The following is a 21,573-nucleotide window of genomic DNA, read 5'->3' as shown; positions in this document are numbered from 1 at the left end:
GGAATCTGTGCAGAAGCATCATAACTGCAAGAGGCTGTAAGGTTCATGATTGATCGTGAGGTTTTATTGCTGAGTTATTGACAGTTGCACATTGGCTTATGCATGTTTGACATGGGACTGCGCACTGAAAGAGATGTGCAAATTGCTACTCGGTAAATAATGAGGTATGACTCTTGGAATTGGCCATATACATGAGGAAGTTTATTTAACTCCACATTCAATTGATGATGTCTTCAAGTAATGGCAACTAATCATGTCGAATATTCTTAGGATTTTAATGGAAACCCTGGCTTAAATTAAACATTAAAAAAGACACGGATTACCGTGTCACATGCTGGTTAATCAACGTATCCAATAGTCAATGTATTGTAGTTTTGTGAAAATTTGACAGCCCTATCACACTATTTGCGGCCGCTAGGGCTAGAACAGTGAACGAACTTCGATTTATAGTTTGTTCAAATCGCCTTGTCCACTGTGGCGTTCTTCGTGCCGGCTAGATACGATCGCGGAAACTTCTGCGAATTCTGGAGATGGAGGAACTCATCGTTGGGAAGCCTGGTTCTGGGCATCAGAAAGTTTTAAGCGGCAGGGAGAAACCCACAGAAGTTCAAATGGAAGATGGCAAAGTGGCCACATCTCTGGCAAGATTTCGTTCTATTTTATCGTCCATTAAGAAAGTGTCGTGGGTTTAGAGACCTTACTTCGAATCACTACAAAGCAAATAAAATTTTAAAATTAAACTCTTCTCGAGTCATATTTCCGTACTTTCCAATCGCTGTCAAAATGGTGGATATTCCTTGAGGATCGTCTTGGAAGATGTTCATGTCGAATTGAATAAATCAAACAAGCCCGAATGCCTAATGAAACCGCTTTTCGCTTATAGTAATCAAAAAACTGATTAATGGGAAATTGTGCCCAAATTGCTTCCCATGGCCCGGCACCAATGAAAGCAAATACTTTTATTTGATAATTGTTTGTGCTCAAAACATATCTTCCCTTCGTCAAACTTGGCGTCGTGTGTTTGCTGCATCCTACCCAAAATACCCTCCACACTGGGGCATAAGTTCATCAATGTCACTCATAAATCACCGACCGACTGACCTACATACATGCGTGGCATCTTCGTATCGGCGCATCGACCGGGCCGTCACAAGCACACACACCCTAGAAACCTTCAAACTCGTGCCGTTTTAGACAAATTTCAAACCCGCTTCAAAAAACAAGAAAGCCGGACCGAAACATCCGAAAAGAATGGTGTAAATTGGGCTTCTTTTCTTTTCCTCCCGGGTCATACCCTTGAATCGGGCCAGCCTTTTGGAAGGGCCCACCCAAGGTTCCGAACATGCACCGTAGCCATGATGTTGGCCACCAAATTATCCACCAACACGAGAAAACGGCCTTATTTACATATCACCAACACAGACTCCACCTTGGATTGAAGCTTCAAATGCCGCCCCTAATGAATGAATGTAATCTATCCCGCTTCAACGAAAATGGTGATGGAAAAAGATGATCGAGGTGATAGAGAGCCCTACCACCGCTCAGGGTCACCTGTGGCGTGCTGTGGATAGTTTTCAAGGGTCGATTAGACACGGAGACACTTGGCGTGATCGTCTTCAAAAATTGTGCTGTGGACGTGTGTCCAAAACATAACAGGTTCCCGGGAGTGACCTGTGCCAGTGGGTCAGTACCACTATGCGCGATCATTTTGCGCACCAGCACTGAACCCTTTAGGGGGAAAATAATCGGAACAACCGACATAATTCCATAATTTGGAACGAATGTTGCTTATCGAAAAGGGTCAGTGGGAAAAGCTGGACAAGAAATTTCATAACCACAAGTGAGGAAGATGTTTTGCAGGTCCTACACGACGATATTCACTCGGTTCAAATCTTCCTTCAGGGTGTACGCGATCTCGTGGTCGTGAGTCAGCCCGAAGGTGCGTCGGAAAATGGGATGAAATAAGCAAATCGTGTATATTCGCGTGACCCGTTTCGCAAGCACTTCCGTCCAGAAAGTGCATCCAGAAGAAAGAACTCGCTCGTACGTTCTAGGAACGCCATCCTTTCTTTCTCAACAGTATAAGAAATACGTTGACTTCCAAAAAAAAAAAATAGTTTGTAGTGCGGTGGTCAACCGATATTTTTCCCTTGCAGGGAAGTTATCTTCGGCACGATTCGCAGCTACTAATGGTGGAAGGGAAAACAGTTGATACACGATTTTTGCGTAATTTTCTTATCTGGGTTAAGTCAATGAAGATAGCGGATAAGAAGGCCAGTTGGTCGCGCTCGGGGCCGGAAGTAAGGTATAAGATGCAAAGTGTCTGGGACTGCCTAGGTTTCCCCAGTGTTTATGTGTAGAAACAAGAAAGAGCCGTGCAAAGGTGAGATAGCGATGATAATAAATTTTGTGTACTTTTGCTTTGGTATCTACTGACAATGAAGGTTGCCAATTTCATGTGTAAACAGTTTTATTACGTAGTTATGTGCTTTTAAACAATTTGATGTCTTATCATTTTTACCGGAGCAAAGTGGCAAGTTTGCACTAAATCCATAAATTACGCTTCGGTATCAGAAGCATCTTGTTGGGAAACAATTTATTATCTTTGGGAGTTATTCTTTCCTGCAGAATGGCGGTAAAAATTTCTTTAAGGGTAAAATCACGAAAACATTGGAAGCCGCACAAGGCTTTTAAATTATTTTTCATTTTTAACTCATTGTAGCTAATAATTTAATTTTCAACTTGAATTGCTGTTAAATGTTATTTTTTATTTCACATTTTATTTTTGATTTAAATTTAATCATTTCGAATGATAATAATTTTAGATTTTATAGTTCGATCCGTTTTGCTTTTGGCTGGGGTTTCTTTTCAAATTTTTAATAAATTATTCCACAAAATTTAACTTCAATTTAACGTCCATATGATAAGGATTATTTTGAACTCCTTCAAAGGGTGGCATGGGAATTAAAATAAATGCCAATTTTTTTAATTTTTAATATTAACTTTGAATTTCATATAATATCCACAATGTTGCAATGTTTCTTGCTGTGAAATAATGAAAATATCAAATTATACCAAATTGATTGTCCTGATATGAAGTTGTTGGCAGTCATGTTGCTGGAATCGGAAAGGTAATTTGAATACTTCATAACATTTTAATGAAAAAAATCACGTCAGTACATAATAATAATTACTACCAATTACACGTCATATTTTGACTAGAAAATATCATTAATTTTTGTGAGAATCTCATTTTTGAGTGACATCTCATTATTTGTACTAATAACACTCACCATCACCATAACTAAATGCATTCCATCTCGTTCTGTTCACTTCCTTTCAGCACCTCATCTACCGCACGAGATCGTTGCCCCACGATCGATCCGCGAGCTACCGGAGAAACTTTTAACATCAGGAATTTCAATACCAGGTACGTGTACGGTCCAAAAACAACCCCTCACCCACAATGAAACAGCTCCCATGATTTCCCACATCGATTGTCACACGATCCCTGCGTCAACCGGCAATCCGGGATCGGTTTCGTGAAGGGAATGAAAAACACTTTTCCTTTCCGTCGCGTTCGGGCGTTGTTGGTAGCCGCTCCATTGCGGCAGCAATTGTCGGTGGAACGTGTAGAAGATCGCACAAGCCGATCGTTTCTGGACGTATTCCGTACGGTGACCGAATTGCTCGATTGCGGTTTCGAACATCATACATCAGATAGATCGGATGGATGACGATCTCTCTAGGGTTGAGGTTTTGTCTTCACCGATCGATCGTTTACCGGGTGAAAATCAGCAACCGAAAAGGATCGTGCGTGCATGTGTCCGGCCTGAGAGTTCGTTGTCGTTCCTGTCTGTTGTTGCCTTTTTTTATTTACTGCCGCAACGCGTACACCGCAACGTAAGAGAAGACACGACTTCCTGAACCTGCGACGTACGGGTACGGTCAATCACCAATAGCCAGATTGTCATCCACGATAAGGGTCGCCCGTTAGTGGCCTTTGAGCTTCCGTCGCTCTTGTACAGGGTGTTTCGTACCGATCCTTTGGTACGATTGGTTCGAACCGCAGCTAACCGCACGCCAACCCGGGATTAGGGTAATCCTCGGGTGAAATATGAGGCCGACGACTCCCGACGACCCCGGCTGTAGGACACAATACACATCAACCTTCTTGGCGCATTGTCGGTGGTTGGATTTTTTTTTCTTACCGCTAGAGAGTCAGAATCTGTGGAAGACTCACGTCGATTGATCGTTCGAAAGGGAAAGTCCAACAATATGCGCCAATACCGTTTGCTGTCGATATAAATTAGTGGTTTGACATATCCTAACCTTGGGACTAATATTTCAAACCAAACGTTCGCAGTACGAGTTATCCCCGGGGGTGTGTGTTAAGTTCGTTTGGGTTCGTTTTTTTATCGTCACATTTCGCTACGCTTTGGCAGTTTATTTTCGTAAGCTTTCACAGTCAGTGATTGCGAACTTGGGAACAAAATGATGTGAGAATAATTTGTAAATTCAAGCTCAATTTTTGTTTCTTTGATTTTAATTTATTTTGTATTATTTAAATAAAATGCGTTTGTTCCAAGATATTCGAATCTATTAAAATTTTCTTTTTTACTTTTTGATATGCAAAACTATGTTTTAATTAAAATGCAGTAGTTTAAAGAATGTTATGTAGTTTGTTTTTAATTAATTAAGAACCTCAAATTAGCTTCTCTATTATTTGAGCAAAACTATAGATATTACCTGTGTATGTTTTAAACAAACATTTATCGAAAGTAGTATATTCTTCAAAAGGCCTAATAAAACTAGTCTGGGCTCAAACTGAACTGAAATAATTCGCTCTTTCTAGAATCACAAGATATGTATCATAGGCCCAAAGGATAGCTTCATTTCTGGAAAAGATTGAAGTATAATATCATGAGGCGGATCAGAAGTCTTTGTTGTACAAAAGGAAGCTAAATCTAGTAGAAAACTGTCACGACTGACTCACTGGAAGCATTTCATTCACTCATTTGGCAAAACTAATTCATTCTAGCCCAGCTCGAACAGAACCCAGAAATAGCTCCAACTTTGTTAGTTGCTACTCCAAAAATCCCTGTATCTGGAGACAGAAATCACCGGCGTTGATTCGTCTTTCGCTTGTGAAGCTGTCGCTAATTACTTTCTCTCCCCACGATGATCGTCCAGCCTAAGCATGAAAGTATCACACCCTACGCTAGGCACGAAGTTGAGGCTATCCGTACGCTATCATCTTCCCCTTAAGAAGGGAGGCGCTTTGTGCGCTCCATGAGCAGATTAGATCGCAAACACATGTACCACCGGATCGATAGCGATCTCCGAACATCAATCATCGCGCACAGAGCGCATCATAAACCGAACCGCAACCGAAACCATCGCAACACTTTCATCCAACACAGCGGACAACACTGCACCACAAAAAAGGGCCTACTCGCATCAAGACGGTGCCCTTTTTGGTCAAACTCGCCAACACACAAAAGCCGGTTTTTTTTTTGCTGCTCAATAACTGGTAGAAACAAATGACAACAACTCCTAAAATCTATATCGTTTTACCGCTGGAGATGGGTGGTTTCGGTGGGGTGGTTGGTAGACCCGCAGCGGACATGCAACATGAACATAAAACTCAACCCCACCCCACCCCGCCCAGCTGCCCAGTCCCCGCTCCCTTCCACCCAAAAAAAGCATTCGCCAAGCAGCTGTTTCGTTCCGTGAATGGAGCATGAGTGCCACATAATTCCTTTGGCCGTACCATCGAAGGCGAATATCTTCGCTTCGATCCAACTTCGGAATGAGCATAAGCATACACACACACACATATGCTGCACTGCATGATCCCTGTTACCCCATCACTCTCCCCCTTTTACAGCAGCAAAAACCTACCACCCCCAGGTAAAGCGTGGCGCTTTTCCGCGCATGCTGCGGCGGAAACAAATGACTAATATTTATGCTGCACCGTTTATTGCTATTGTTGTTCGTTCTCCCTGTTTTTACACCGATCGTTCCCCGTTTGGTTTTCGATCGATCGGTATACCCGGGACCGGGTGGTTTTGCGCTCCCTTCCTATACAACGGGGATGCCCGTGAGGAGCTCTCGAACACTTTCCGGGCATGAATACTTTTGCTTCCCTCCCTGCTGTACGCCAGAGTACTTCAGTAGTTTCTAGCGATCTTTCCTAGCTTCCAGTGTTGAGCGGCATATGAGCCACCATCCAGTGGAACAGTGGTTCGTGGCTCTTGGCCCCCAAACCAACCGTCCTCGGTGAGATTAGCCATGGTGGATTGCGCTGGTGTTGCTGCGGCTCGGGTGGGATGCGGTTGCTGTTTGTGGCATTATACTAATCGCCATGGATGCCATCAGATCCAATGATCATATTTATACATTTTCCATCCATCATATCCGTGCACGGTCGGAGTGGTTTTGGGGGGGGGGGGGGGGAGACGCGTGTAGTTGTTGCATACATGTTGCACAATCGAAAACACAGCCCTTCCGTTTGTTAGGCTCTGGCTAATCCCTGCCTTATGAAGGCCGTTCATATGAATCATTGTTGCAGAGGAAGAATTAATGCATCCAATTTCGGTGCCTCGGTTGATGTATCGTAGTTCATCAAATAGATTGACGATAGTTCGATATTGTTTTGCTGTAAATGTTACTGATCCGTTTGGAGCGATCTGTAAAAGGGCAATATTCATATTAAGTGGATTTATTAGACACGTTGGTATTAAAAGGAAAAGCTTCAAAGCTCAGTCGAAGTGTTCAAACTGCTGAATTTTATGATGATTTGTTAATTTTGTTTTAATTTATGTTTCTTTGGATAAATTTTTGTTGAAGTTTTATGTAAAATGATACATTTGTATTTATTTTCATACTATGATCGTTTTAATTTACGTCCTGTATTAACATCTTAAGTTGTTTGTTTTTTATTGTTTTTAGTTATTTGAAATTTGTTTGAAAATGTTTGAAACAAACATTTGATCGTAATTATATTTTTAAATTTAAAAATATTATGTTGTTTGTTATTTCGTCCATTGTTTAATGTTTTTTTTCGCTGTGTGATTTCGTTCTGTTTGGATCATTTTTTGATTTCTTTTTTCATTTTTATGTTTTTTTTTTCTCTGTTTCCTCCTTTATTTCAATTTTCCAAATTTCTGTTCTTTTAGTGCAGCATTATCCCTTTTTTGTACTTTTGCTTAATTTGTTTATATCCTTGTTTTTATATTTGAAATGTCATAAAATACTTAACATATTTAATAGGAGGTCTTATTTCCCTTTAAACCCCTTCATTAGATTAAACATGTGTGCTGTTGCAACAAACTTTCAATATTTTGATTTGTATCAAATTCAACGAAGTCACCCAGAACAAGGCTCATTAGCTAACGTTCCGTGCCGTACACGATGTTTGATATGATTGACTGACACTAAACATGCTTTTACCACTAGAAATACATCAACAAATACACACACACACACACGCCCTAGAACACGATGTAGTTCCCTGCGTTGCAAATCGACATGCAGCAATGGTTGCACTCGGATCAAGAACAGGAACCACTACGGTCGCCGTTCCCATATTCTGCTTAGAACATGACATGTGTTTTTCACCAGCAACGAAATACGTGACGAATGTGCTGAAACTGCACAGTTTGCGCTGATCATGGTGTGATCAAATTTTTAATACCCTCGCAATACATACCAAAACAACCCCCTTATGTTTTGGGTTCATATTTATGCAACCGACCTAGTTTTCCGCTCGATCGGTCGAGTTCACACATGCCAGTATTTACAATTCCCGGCGCGTATTTAGGCTATGCGCGAAGGAATAGGAACTCGGTGAAGCGATTCGTTACCAAACAACATGTTCTGTATGTTTTAAGCCTCGCCCTTTTTTTTCTTCAAGAACGACCGGCTTGTGTCGGAATGTGGTACTGACATCCTTGTTTTTTTAGCTTTATGCAAAATCGCGGTACGCGAAACGGGACGTATTAGTTGAATGGTATAAATTTACATATGGGAACGAAGAAGGAAAAACAATTCCAAGGTCAATAAAAGGAGGTTGATCTTTATTTTTTTGTTTCTGGTTAGGAACAAAAAAACGAAAAGCGATTTTGCTGATTCGAAGCAATTTGTCACATTATGCATCGTTCGTTGTGGTTCGATCGGTGGGTCGGAAACGCTAGACACGCGGGACTCCATTTTGCTATACGATCTTCAAATTGGTGTAGCGAATCACTTCGTTGCAGATCGTTTCTCGTGCCTTTCTCGCGATGCACAATGTGTAGGAATTGAAAGACGATTTTCATGGCTAAATGTCGATAGTCTATAGGCACATTCAATCATCGCATCATGTATGCTTTCTTTCCTAACGAATCCTAGAGCTGCGTTTTTGTAAATGAAACCTTATTTTTGGCTTTTGCTTTTGGAAGCATGACAGGAATTTGAAGAAAGAAAATACTCACCATACTATTCCTTAACCTCACAAGAAGGTGGTTTGAAAGCTTATCTCCCACAACAAGGCGAGTGTCGTTTTTTTGTCTTTTTGCGTCGGTCGATCTCAGTCTGCAGTTCTCCCGTAAGACAAATGCATCTCGTTAAATGCATCGCTCAAAAATTAAAAAAAGCGACAATCCCTTCCTCGGTAGTCACTTCAGACACAACAAAAGGAAAAAGGGCAACGTAAAAGGGCCCTTGTTTGCGCCTTTCCTCCCCGGTGGCAGTATTTATGTATTAATGTAATCCGAGCGATTAAGCGTGAGCACCGATCCGGAGGCGTTCGCACGGGTGCACAATTTTTGCACCATCTTGACGTGTGTCGAGCTGACAGGGCAGCAGCGGCAGTTCATAGTCCGCTAGTTCCTCTTTTTTTTGTTACGCATTTACATTCGTTTTACATGCAATTTCGTGGGATTACAATAATTCTTTTACGTTTTTTTTGCACCTTCACGAACATGCACAACAACGGAGTTTTTTTTTGGTTTCGGTGCGACAGGTAAGATGCACACACGAGCGCTGCCCTTATTTAACGATGTCTTCATCCGTGCCGTGATTTTCTGCTCGTTAACGAAAATTTATTGCTATTTGGCTGTGGGCTGCTCTCCGTGTGTGTGTGTATGTACGCAGGCACATGTACAGGGCAAAGGGAAATGGCAAAGGACTTTAAGGCAAAGTCCTGCACTTCACCGTGGAGACCGCCGATTAACTAATGGAGTTGCGCAAATGCGCACAATTAGCCGATCCGTTGGCGTTGAAGGCTTTTGGCGCGGTTTTTTTCGCCTCTGCCCTTTTTTTTATCTCCAGTGGGTGTAGAAGACTTTGTGTCTTCACGTGTTGTCATCGGTAAGCGTTTTAACGGACGGATTGATTCATCTTCTCGTTCGTCTCCATTCGACCACGTTGCCTCAGGTAGAATGTGTCACTTTCGACATCATTACATCGGACTTTCTCCTTCGGTAGTGCTGTAGAATTTCTTTCTACTGAGGTAAATCAAATTTGTCCCACGGGCCGAATAGCTTACAGTTGCGTGTGTGTTATTTAGTAAATTTTATGATCTATCTTCTTTCGTTCAGCGTTCATTTTGAACCGCTTTCTGGATATCTAAGGGAAAAACGCTCTTGACCCGAGGGCATTATTGAAAAATGAAAGTGTCAATCAAGCGTGGTGGATGCCGTTTTCTTCACCTTCTCTGTAGCTTTGGATGTGGAGGGCGATGGATTCGCTGCCGTCCGCTCGCTACTTTAATGAGCCTCAAATGGACCGTTTTGCTTGGTGGAAGGCTGCCCACCATGTGAGCTGGATGGATTGGTGATGAATGGTGCCACCACCGTTCGATCGGAGGTTTTCGCACGTTATGAAATAAGATATAGCGATCCCAAAGTATCGCTGTATAGAAATAGAAAATATTCCGCTATTTATCATTTTCAGAATTAATTTGCGCTTATTAGTCTGAAAAATATATGTCAGTTTTTGGTTCAACATTTTCTTGACCTTGGGCTTCTGCCTCAATATTTTCTTGTCGAAAGTCTTGAGATCTCCGTTTGAGATTTATACGAAAATCCGATGGATTTTCGATGGATTTATACGAATATAAATGGAATAATACACAATTCTAAGTGCGCGATTGGAAGTTGAAAGGTTTTCAACTTTAAATTGAACAGAATTGTTGAATCGTGCTTTACCAACTACATTATGTCACGAGCTCGTCTCGATTTCCTTTAGTTTTACATAATTTTTGGTTGCTGCTTTCTCTCAATTTGACAGCATTTTCCATCTTTCCAAGAAATTGCATGTCTGAGTCTGAATGTCTGAGTATTTTTAAGGTCATACATTTGGAGCAAGATGCAACTGTTAATTCTTGGTATTTTAACTGCGTAGTTCTTGTTGAAAGGGACAATAATTTACACAAGATTCAAAGCACCATTAGTCCACTGGAACCTTGGAATGTCCAAGTTATAAATGATTGGTAGAATATTACTCATGATGTGAAACTCCTTAACATTTTCTCTTCTAACACAGGACTCTCACTCAATGTATAAGAATACTAGTTTCACTGAAATACTCCGTATATTTGATGAGCGTGGAGATACTCTGCCCAAAACTATAAGTTCCTAATGCTAACTCCCTCTGCACTCTTCCAACACTAATCGACAGCATTTACTATCATCTTCCACATTAATAAAGCATCGCTGGTGTTGAATGAACATTCCACCAGGCAACAAATCACCCGAAACACACTTTTCACAAACCCCACTTGCAGCTTCATGCATCATCTCGCCTCGCACCTTTCGTTCCAAAATACCTTCAACCTCCTCTAAAAGAATTAAACCGCAAGATCGAAAGTTACCGATTGCATCCAAACCGAAAGGACCGTGGTGCTCATGTACACCCCATGGAAGAGGTTTTTTTCCGTTTCCGAAACCTTGTTCCTACCTTCCACGCACATCTTCATGGTAGAGAGCATACCAATCTAGATAACAACACACCGTCGTCCATCCCATGGGTCATTCTGCTGTTTTCGGACCCCCGCTTAAAAGAAAGGACTGCACTTGAGCAGGAATGATAGGGTTGCGTTTTGCGAAGAAGACAGCTCAAGAAGATTTACGCACTTTCGCTCTCACTTTGTGCGCGCTCGAAAGATCCTATCGCAAGGTACGCAATGACGTTCGGTTCAGCGGTTCACCGACCTGCTGGGTGTCTTCATCCTTGCCACGGGAAGGAAGTTATCTGCTTCTGCAAAGGCCGTTTTGTTTTGGGTTGATTAAAAAAAAAAGTCAAAACGGTTTGCTCTAGCATGCTGCTGCCAACATTGGAGAGCAGTCCAAATGTCAGTGAAAAACTGCCGGAAACTAACCGGACGAAAAATTCCTCAATACTTCTCACCAACATCTCATGCTCTCCAGACTTACCGACCGAGCAAGGAATGGAAGTAGTTATTTATTTTTCTACACTTACACTTCTACGTCGATAAAATTAAATATAAATCACTTTCACGCGAATTTATACCGCGTCTGCGGCTGCGTGGCGCAATGTGTCGTAAATAAAGTCTCACGTGGTTCACCTTTCTGCGGTCTCGCCCGGACTTACTCGGGCTGTGTTCCTTCCGGTCCGATCAGGCAAAGCTAAATGCACCACCACCTTCGCTCGATCGAACCACAAACACGATAGGCGATTTCTATTGATTTATATGCTTTACATTTATCCTCTCCCTGGGTTTTGTTTCACCACCGTCGAATGATTCTTTCGCATTGATTAAGTACCGCTCTGGAAGTGTTTTCCACGTCCACGGGTCGATGTATCGTTACAACGTTACATAGTAACGAGATGGATTGGTTCACCCTGGAGTGGTTCGCTTCCTTAACGTCGTGATCAGGTGCGATTCGGAAGTGATCAGTTTGGATCCTTGCTGTAGCAAACAGTGTAATGTCTTCCTTAGCTTGATCGATGAGGATTTGTCTTTTTTTTACATTTAATTGTACATCTTGTTCTTCTAACCTTCTGTATCATGTAATTTGTCTTTCTCTCCCACAGGAACGCACGATCGCTCCGGCTCACCGATCATCTACATCGAGGTGGAGCAAACGCTCGCATCAGGTTTGAACTGTTACGAAATTGCAACAGTGCTACTGTACTACAACACCCTACCGATCCAAAGGTAAGCCATCCGAACCATCTGAAGAATTAATCCGCGCTTGCCATACTAATTTCTCGACCCTAGCCGGGAAGATTTACGAGCTCAAAACACTCGAAACGATGAGTGCATCTTGATGTGCACTACACATGATGCAATGCGTGGTAGCGTCTTTACGGATGGACGTCCTTTACCGTTTTTTTTTGCGGTGAACTTAAAATTGATTTCACCGATACCGTAAATCATGGCTTACGTGTAAGTGGGGCTTCTTGTAAAAGGGGACAGACAGTTGCAATATGTAGCATACCGTTACGCACTGCAAGCGATACCGACGGTGCAACATAAATCATGCTTGACAAACTACAAATGCCACGGTTGTCTTAAGGTGCAATACATATTGACAAGGTAAACGAGATTGTAAGAGGGATCTTGGCCTTTGTTTTTTTGTAACAGATAACAATCTAGTTGCGGAAATTCTCTAGTGAAAATATTGATCTTTCAAAAAAAAATAAAACGCATCCTTAGGCTTTTTAATATGCGGCGCTAATTCTGACTCTACTGGTGATTCTACTTTAAACATTTTTATATTCCTCAATCGGCTATTTTCAACATAAAAGTATAAACAAATTTAAATTTCTTTCTATTTTTTTAAATATTCCATTCCGCGATGTCAGTTTATTATACAAAAAGCTATAGAAAAGCACTTGTCGGATAAATTTAGTACCATTGCCAAAAATATTTCAAGAAACAAAATTATAATACCAGTTTTGACAGAGAATAATTTTATACTTCTGGTCTAATTTATCATTCTTTTCACCGAGCGAGCTTTTCTCAAAAACCACTTCCTCAATTCTTTGGAACGCATACCATTGGGCAAGCCCGCAGGCTTGTGTTCTTTTCTCTTTTTGTAAAGTATGTGCTCCAATTTCGGGTCGAAAAGACAAGAAATTATGATTCAAAACTTTAAAAACACACACTCCCATTGCAAAAAAAGCGGAGGAAAACCTCGCAGAACGGATAATTGAAACGACCAGCTATGACTGACCATTTATCACAGTTCGAACGTGGTAATTATGGACACTTTGCTCCATTCCTTCCTCTTCGGGGGTTAGAATAAAATAAACTACGTGGAAAGAATGAGTCCTGGAATCCAAACCGCCGTACTAAAGATTCTCCTTATTTTTCTTCCCTCCAACAAACAGACCCGCCCATTACACACTGCATCTGCTGGTGAACGAAAGTGCACAGCTTACCTTTCTCGACACGATCGAGAGCACGCTGCAACTGCTGGACGGCCATCTGAAGCTGTCCGCAATCTTCGTATCGGGTGCGTACGATGCAACGGAACAGCAGGCCGGTTTGAAGCAACCGAAGGAATATCTCCGACCGGGGAGTGTGCGCGTACGCTATCTGAACAACGAAACGATCAAGAACTTTATCAGCACGGACAATCTGCCGATCCAGTGCTGTGGTTTCTACGTGCACAATCAGCGCGAGTGGGTTGATTTCTTCCAGCTGCTGGAAACGCTGCAGCAACAGTGCGTCGAAACGGGGCGCCGTTTAGTGGGCGTACTGAGCGATCTGCGCACCATGGAGGCACAGCAGCATCAGACGGGGCAGCATCAGCCGACCCAGCAGCAGTCCGGTGTGGCAACGACACGCCGCCAGCTACATTCGCAGCATCGGGCGCTTAGTCGGGCGTTGATGGACTCGGAGCTGCAGAGTTTGCGCCGCAAAGGGCCCAACACCATCCAGCGGTTGCAGGACAAGCTGACGGTTATCAACAACAGACAAACGCTTAAACAAACCAAAAATTTAGTTAGAGCCTTTAGTGTAGATAGTAGCATGCGTAGTAGCGTTAACGGAGCTAGTATTACCACCCACGGCGCCGAATCGAACCGGGCCGATATCGAGCAGGACATAATAAATGGGCGGCTGGCGGAAGTGATCGGCATCTACGGTGAGGTGGATCGGGCCGCACGCAAACTGGAGCAGCTGACCGAACAACGGCGGGAGCGATTGCGCGAGCTGACACGCCAGCGAGCCCTGGACGATGAGATCAATGAGGTTGGTATGCGGAAACTCTGATAAATTTACACTTTGATATACGATCTGCGAAAACTAGTTTTTACTACCGGACACTACCGTGGAATGACCTCTAAAACCACACCTTAGACACTTTCTTCCCTCGACGACCGAGACCCTTCCGAATTCCATGCAGAAGTTAGAAACTTGTCCGCACAAACTCGATCGATAAATTATACATTAGCTTCTCTTGTAACTGTACCAGTACCTACCTTGCATTCGTATAAATTATTCCAACAACGGCGATGATGAAACTGTCCATTCCACCGGAAGCAGACTCTCGATTTCATACACTCTCCGCGCTTGATCCGGTTTGATCATGTGTTTTTTCGCGTTTCCTTCCTAACCCGTATTTCTTCCCACAGGTCATCTGCTGGATGCGTAACGAAGGTGAACAATCGCTCCGTACGTACAGTGAACCGAGTGCCCTCGAATGTCCCGACACGGCCAAGGATTGTGAGACACAGTTCGAGCAGTTCTATTACACTGCCCGGAAGCATGTCAGCAAGGGGCGGGATCTGTGCGATGCATCCGGCGAGCTGGAAATTATGCGCGAAAACCTCAAGCTGCTGAAGGACTGTGTGGATGAGTTCCAGGAGCGGTTGGAGCGGGTACGCGAACGGATTGAAGGGGCGGCCCGTCTACATACACTGCTCGGTATGCAGCAACTCAAGCTGGACGATGACATCCGTACGGAGATGCTAAAGTTGGCGGAGAAGATAGAAGCACCGACGCGGTTGATGGAACGCTGCCGACGTTTGGTACCGACGGTACATAGTGAACCACACGACAGCAGCTCCAGATCAGCTGGGCATAATGGGGAAGGTGCCACCGATGAACAATCCATCAACCATAGTGTCCATAACCAACAATTCCTCAACCATCAGAACCATAGCAGCAGCAACAATAACAACAGTACCAGTGATAATATAAGTTTAGATATAAGCATGTCGGATGATACGATCACCGCTACCAGCACGCCGGAGAAGGGCAAGTTTGGTCCACCGCCACCACCGCCACCATTACAGTCACTGCCAACACTCAATGAGCAGACCACGGATGCCGGACATCGCGATCACAGTCAGGAGAGTCAGGGAACGACGATAAGACACCAGCGAAGTCAGAACCATCATCACCACAATCACCATCATAACCACCACCACCATCACCAGCGACACGAGGAAGAGGACGAGGAACTATCGAAGATGGCCGACTCGGGACTTGGTGGGTGTGATCGATGCGAAGGTAACAGTAAGCTGGAAAGGACTTGCTCCTGTCAAAGTTTCGATGATCCTAAGAATGTTTGGTAAGAGTCGGATAACACGTCTGCCACATTTCTCCACATTCCGTTTAACGCACCTTCCCGTGTTTTCCTCCAATACAGCAACAACAGTGACGATCTGGACGAGGATTGCTTTGAAGGTATCTCAAAGCCACCGCTGGATTTGCAAATACCGCTGCAGGCGAATGCACATCTGTACTGTCATGCCTCCAACCTGCAGCTAGACTACGAAGAGAACAATCCATTTGACCAGAAGACGCAAAAGTAACAACCTCTCGCGACAGTAAGCGACGACTCAGCGGTACTAATCCATGCCATTCTCCCTGTTACAGGACGCTTCTATTGATCATGCGCGAAATGATTGGCACAGAACGCGACTACGTCCGCTCGTTGCAGTACGTGATCGAGAACTACACGCAGGAGCTGTTGCGCGAGGACATACCGCAGGCATTGCGCGGTCAACGGAACGTCATCTTTGGCAACATCGAGCGTATCTGCGAGTTTCACCGGCAGCATTTTCTTAGCGAGCTGGAAAGGTAATTGGGTGCGAACTGCGTGTTTTTTTGTACGGAAGATGAACGTTTTTTTTTTATTTTAAATGGCTGTGATATGCTTTATCCGTAGGTAAAATCACTCTTTTTGCAGGGGAAAAAAAGAGTTCGTCCGTGTGTGTGTGTGAGAGCGAAAGAATGAAAGAAACAGACTACGAGACATTAGAAACATGGTTCCTCATCTGACGACCCAGGGACAGAATGCAAATGAATATTGTCGAGACAATCTTTGCATCAAGTATACCTATATTTGCATGGAACTGAGAAAGATTGGTAGATCTTGGGAGAGAGTTGATGAAGAATAAGGATCTTTATATGTATACTGTATAGACTTCTTGTACTACTTGCGGATCACTATTCTGCAACTTCTGTCTATTTAACTAGCTAACAATATGCTCTGAATATGTTTCCAAATCATTAAACATGGAGGATAGTAGCTCTGTCCTTAAAATGACTTCTATCCTAAGTAGAATAACAATGTAGATCGGCAAAATCTTCTAAAGAATCAGTATTAATAACGAATTTGGACGACTCAGACTTAACACTTTCTTGTAAATATCAACCAAAACTACACATTGTATATAAATCCTTACAAATGATCCATTGTCTAGCAGTTAAGGACATTACTCACCGCAAAAGAGTTCTTTTTCAGCTATTGCGATGCGTCCTGTAAATTGAGTACTGCTTACACTTGACGAATGTATCAATTTTACCCCTTCGAGACATTTGTATCAACAGCAATCTGCTTCCGAAATATATCTGGGCCAGCTTCAGTAGCCCACGGAAAGGCTGTTATTACAGCGCACAACGATCTGTTCATCGGCGCCACGCACTCAGGACGACATTACACAGCTCCACCATGACAACGACGACCAAGAGAAGCACCCACAGACTAACGGGCGTTTAGAATCTAACCCTCTACCGCGTATTTTGTATCTCTTTTGTATCGTTTTCCTCTCCAGCTGCGAACATCACCCGCTGAAGGTCGGTACCGCATTCCTCCGGCACGAGTCCAAGTTCTATCTGTACGCACTGTACAACAAGAACAAACCGAAAAGTGACTCGCTGATGAGTGAAAACGGTACCCAGTTCTTTAAGGCGAAACAGATCGAGCTGAACGACAAGATGGATCTGGCCTCGTACCTGTTGAAACCGGTGCAACGGATGGGCAAGTACGCACTATTACTGCAGCAGCTAATGAAGGCGTGCGCTGATGTGCAAGTAAGTTGCGTTCAATCCAAGGGCAAGAACATTCCACCTTTCAATGGTTTACACTTTGCTTTTTCCCTCATATAGCACACGAATTCGAATCCGGAAATACTGGAAGATTTGGAGATGTTACAGAAGGCGGAAGAGATGGTACGCTTCCAGCTGCGCCACGGTAACGATCTGCTAGCGATGGACAGCTTGCGTGATTGTGACGTGAACGTGAAGGAGCAGGGTCGTCTACTGCGCCAGAACGAGTTTCTCGTGTGGGAGGGTAAGGCGGGCAAGAAGTCACTACGGCAGGTGTTCCTGTTCGAGGAGTTGGTACTGTTCAGCAAGGCGAGAAGATTCCCGGATCGGAAGGTATACCCGGATGAAGGTATAAGAAGAATCGGTGCTCATGTGTGTGTTTTTTTCATCCTGACGTCTACAGAATTTGGACATCTACATCTACAAAAACAGTATCAAAACGTCCGACATTGGACTGACGGCGCATGTTGGGGATTCACCGTACCGGTTTGAGATTTGGTTCCGCAAGCGAAAGCCCGGTGACACCTGGACACTGCAGACGATGAGCGAGGACGTGAAGAATGCCTGGACGGAGGAGATTTCGAAGTTACTGTGGAAGCAGGCGAAGCGTAATCGTGAGATTCGGCTAGCCGAGATGTCGTCAATGGGTATCGGCAGTAAGCCGTGTCTAGACATCCGTCCAAGTCAAGATCAAATCAACGATCGGTCCATCAGCATCTCGCAGCTTGGCAAGGGTAAGTTATATTTTGAATTACCTCATACCCCCGGTCTCCCACTGCAAATAGTGACATTTTAATTTTTGTTTTTCCAGCACCTAAACTGCGCAACTCCTTCATGGGTACACTGCCGGAGTCAAAGTCGAACAAACGGCCCCAATCGATCATTTCCGTCAGCTCATCCTCCTCGGGCAGTTCGTCGGTCAGTACCGGTACGAGTTCGACGACCAGTGGTTGCGAGGCAACGACGGTGAGTGTCAGTGGCAACAGTAGTAACTCGTCCGGATCGTCCTCCGCCGCTAGCAATAGTGGCAGTAGCAGTAGTGGTAGCAGCAGTGCTAGCAGTACAACCACAACCAGCATCACCACGTGCAAGCGGTTAACGCTCAGCATTACCGACCCGAATGCTCCGGCACCGCTCAAGACGGGCTACAAGAAGCATCAGCGATCAACGACTCTCGTGAGCCAATGTTCTATGGGTAGGTACCCCTTTTTTCTAGGTTCTCCTTTCCATTCTTTCACTATATTTCAAGGTGCTTATCTTCTACCAATCTTCTCCCACAGAGAGTGGCATCATAGCTGATATTTCGCTCAGCCCGGACGAGGTGCTGGACAATCCGCACTGGCCGCATCATCACCATCACCATCACCACCATAGTAACCATCATCTACCAAAGCATACCAACCTGAAAAAGACTCACAGTCTGGCATCCTCAACGATCAGCTCAGCTGGTCCTATTTCGCTGCCTTCCTCCATACCTTCGTCCATTACCGGTCCGTTGGAGGATGTTAGCAAACCGGAAGACAGCAAACCAGACAACATGTCATCCACGATCGAAACAACCGACCACCATACCATATCCGTGCATCTGTAAAATGAAAGATCGAGCGGAACTACTACTACTACTACTACTGCTTTTGAGTAGTCTAAATGAGCCTGACAGTCGAAATTCACCCTGTACAAACCATCGTTCCTGGTCCGAGTGCAAGTGTGTGTTTGTGCGTGTTAGTATACGGGCGTGTTTTGCATAAGTTGTGTTGTAAATTAACCTGGCCGCGAAGTGTCGTCCGTTATTATCGTAATTAGGTTTCTATAATATTTCGTACTAGTATTATTATTACCTTCTATCGCTATTTTATAACTATTGTTTAGATGCTTGCATAATGGTGAGCTTTAGAAGGATTTAACAAGAAAAAAACTGTTTCGAAATAGCTAAAGCATTAAAGAAAAAAAAACGTAAAATAAAACAAACAAATAATAAACGAATGCAATTGTTAATTAAACATAGGATCGCTGAAAAAAAAGTTTGTAAAAGCAAATCTACGAGGGCAAAACGCGTAGGGAAGGCAACATTCGATAAGAAAGCTCTAAATGTGAGGAACTTAATTTATTGTACTAGCGTGTTAAATTGTATCTTTAGCAAGAACGGAAATTGATCATCTCTAATGAGGGCCGAGCTAAGTGGACAAAACTTATTATGCAGAACAAAAAAAGGAGGAAACAAACAAAATAATCAAGCTACCAACTAAATGTAATGTATTGAATTCAGTTTTTTTGGACAACGTTCGCTTACAGATCAAATTAGTTTTAACAGAAAAACAGAGAGAGAGCGAGAGAGAGAGAGAGAGAGAGAGAGAGAGTTTTACTACGTTTCTTACGATGTGCATGATTCCATCGAACACAACCGTTAGTGTGTACGCTTTAAGTAAACCATTTCACACGTGCTATGTTTCGTCTGTTCTTTTCTTCCGTTCGTGCTTTTCTTTTTACTTTTGCTATAAAATAGAACCATTGCGTTTTGTTTAGATTGTAAACCTTGTGCGTGTGTAAGTGCTATTCTTATTCGCTACTGCTAGTAATTAATTCTTAGGGCCAACAGAAAGAACGAGAGGAAGAGACGCGCGAGAAGGGAGAGAAAGGGCGAGCGATAAAGGTATGATAAGAAATATATACTATTTTATTTACCTGTATACATTGCGTGTTCTTCGTTTCACGACAAAATGTTGATATTATGTGAAATCACATGTGAAATCACCGCACCTTGGTCTGACGTTAGACCACCTTGCATCCGAACACCGCGATCTTCACCCTAACCCCGTCACTACATGCTGCACTACATGCGAACGCGACAAAAGTAGCTCAATTTTCTAAAATAAATTTGCGATTCTAGCGCGACTTCAAGGATGTTTAACTTTTCTCGTGCAAGGTTTGTTTACGTTTTTAATCGAGCCGGTAGCGAGAAAATAATCTTGAATTAAATAAAATTAATTTCAACAAAGAAAATTATAATAAGTAATAAATTTGTTGTTTTGATGAAGTCGATGAGAAAGGCAATTATTTAAACGAATTGGCGATGTTTCAAAACAACGGACCATCAAGAAAGCTCGTCGCCGGATGCTGCTGACTGTACCGCAGATTTGCCCGTTTTGTTTTCTTGATACATTGTTATAGCCTAAGGAAATTTTCAAATTTTTAGAAAATTTTTAAATTTTTTTAAATTTTTACTCTTTTTTCATTTAAATCATTATTTGAGTGAAAAGAAACTTATTGCAACAATTTCGCATTAAAATAAAACAAATTTTTAAATTTTGCTAAATTGCTCAAAAAAATGGCAAGGGGTAAGCCTTATTAAATTTTCGAGTTGAAATTTTTTTTTATTTTTTTATAATTTTTTATTCTTTTCTTCTGTCAAAGCATTATTTGAGTGAAAAGAAACTTATTGCAACAATTTAACATTAAAATAAAACAAAATTTTTAATTTTTCTAAATTGCTCAAAAAATGGCAAGGGGTAAGCCTTATGAAATTTTCGAGTTGAAAACTTATTTTTATTTTTTTGTTATTTTTTAGTCTTTTCTTCTTTTAAGGCATTATTTGAGTGAAAAGAATCATATTGCAACAAATTTGCATTAACATACATCAATTTATAAATGAGGAAAAAAATGAGCAAAATTTTACATTTTCTCAAACAGGGTATGGAACTTGGTTCCTCGAATAACTTCCTGCACAGATATCTGACGACATGGCCGTCCAAGAAGAAAATGTAGCCATTAGTGCCATCTATCGACCACAGGTTAAAGATTGGCGATCCGTTGGATACCGACCGAGTTATAGGCAAAAGTTGGTGCAAAAATGAGCAAAATTTTACATTTTCTCAAACAGGGTAAGGAACTTGGTTCCTCGAATAACTTCCGACACGGACATCTGAGGGCATGGCCGTCCAAGAAGAAAATGTAGCCATTGGTCCCATCTATCGACCACAGGTTAAAGATTGGCGATCCGTTGGATACCGACCGAGTTATAGGCAAAATTTGGTCCAAAAATGAGCAAAATTTTACATTTTCTCAAACAGGGTATGGAACTTGGTTCCTCGAATAACTTCCGACACGGTCATCTGAGGGCATGGCCGTCGAAGAAGAAAATGTAGTCATTGGTGCCATCTATCGACCACAGGTTAAAGATTGGCGATCCGTTGGATACCGACCGAGTTATAGGCAAAAGTTGGTGCAAAAATGAGCCTTATGAAATTTTCAAATTTTTATAATTTGCTTATTTTTTAATA

At 42.7% G+C, this 21,573-nt stretch overlaps 1 protein-coding gene across 2 annotated transcripts in view; it reads left to right on the top strand.

The window, feature by feature from the left end:
- Window positions 1-19,983, top strand: part of LOC125767863 (uncharacterized) — a 267,326-nt gene extending 247,343 nt beyond the window's left edge. For both annotated transcript variants that reach the window (XM_049434793.1, XM_049434794.1), the window contains exons 5-15: window positions 3,344-3,430; window positions 12,043-12,166; window positions 13,345-14,209; window positions 14,593-15,533; window positions 15,612-15,773; window positions 15,842-16,045; window positions 17,023-17,281; window positions 17,357-17,629; window positions 17,700-18,030; window positions 18,108-18,491; window positions 18,577-19,983. In XM_049434793.1, coding sequence (XP_049290750.1) covers window positions 3,344-3,430; window positions 12,043-12,166; window positions 13,345-14,209; window positions 14,593-15,533; window positions 15,612-15,773; window positions 15,842-16,045; window positions 17,023-17,281; window positions 17,357-17,629; window positions 17,700-18,030; window positions 18,108-18,491; window positions 18,577-18,887 — 3,941 coding nt within the window. In that variant the 3' untranslated portion in view covers window positions 18,888-19,983. The remainder of the gene's footprint in view (window positions 1-3,343; window positions 3,431-12,042; window positions 12,167-13,344; window positions 14,210-14,592; window positions 15,534-15,611; window positions 15,774-15,841; window positions 16,046-17,022; window positions 17,282-17,356; window positions 17,630-17,699; window positions 18,031-18,107; window positions 18,492-18,576) is intronic.
- The last annotated feature ends 1,590 nt before the right edge of the window (window positions 19,984-21,573 follow it).

The sequence above is a fragment of the Anopheles funestus genome, chromosome 3RL, assembly GCF_943734845.2.
Source record: "Anopheles funestus chromosome 3RL, idAnoFuneDA-416_04, whole genome shotgun sequence".
In the NCBI taxonomy this organism is placed as follows: Eukaryota; Metazoa; Arthropoda; class Insecta; order Diptera; family Culicidae; genus Anopheles; species Anopheles funestus.
This window is presented reverse-complemented; position numbering and strand designations above follow the sequence as displayed.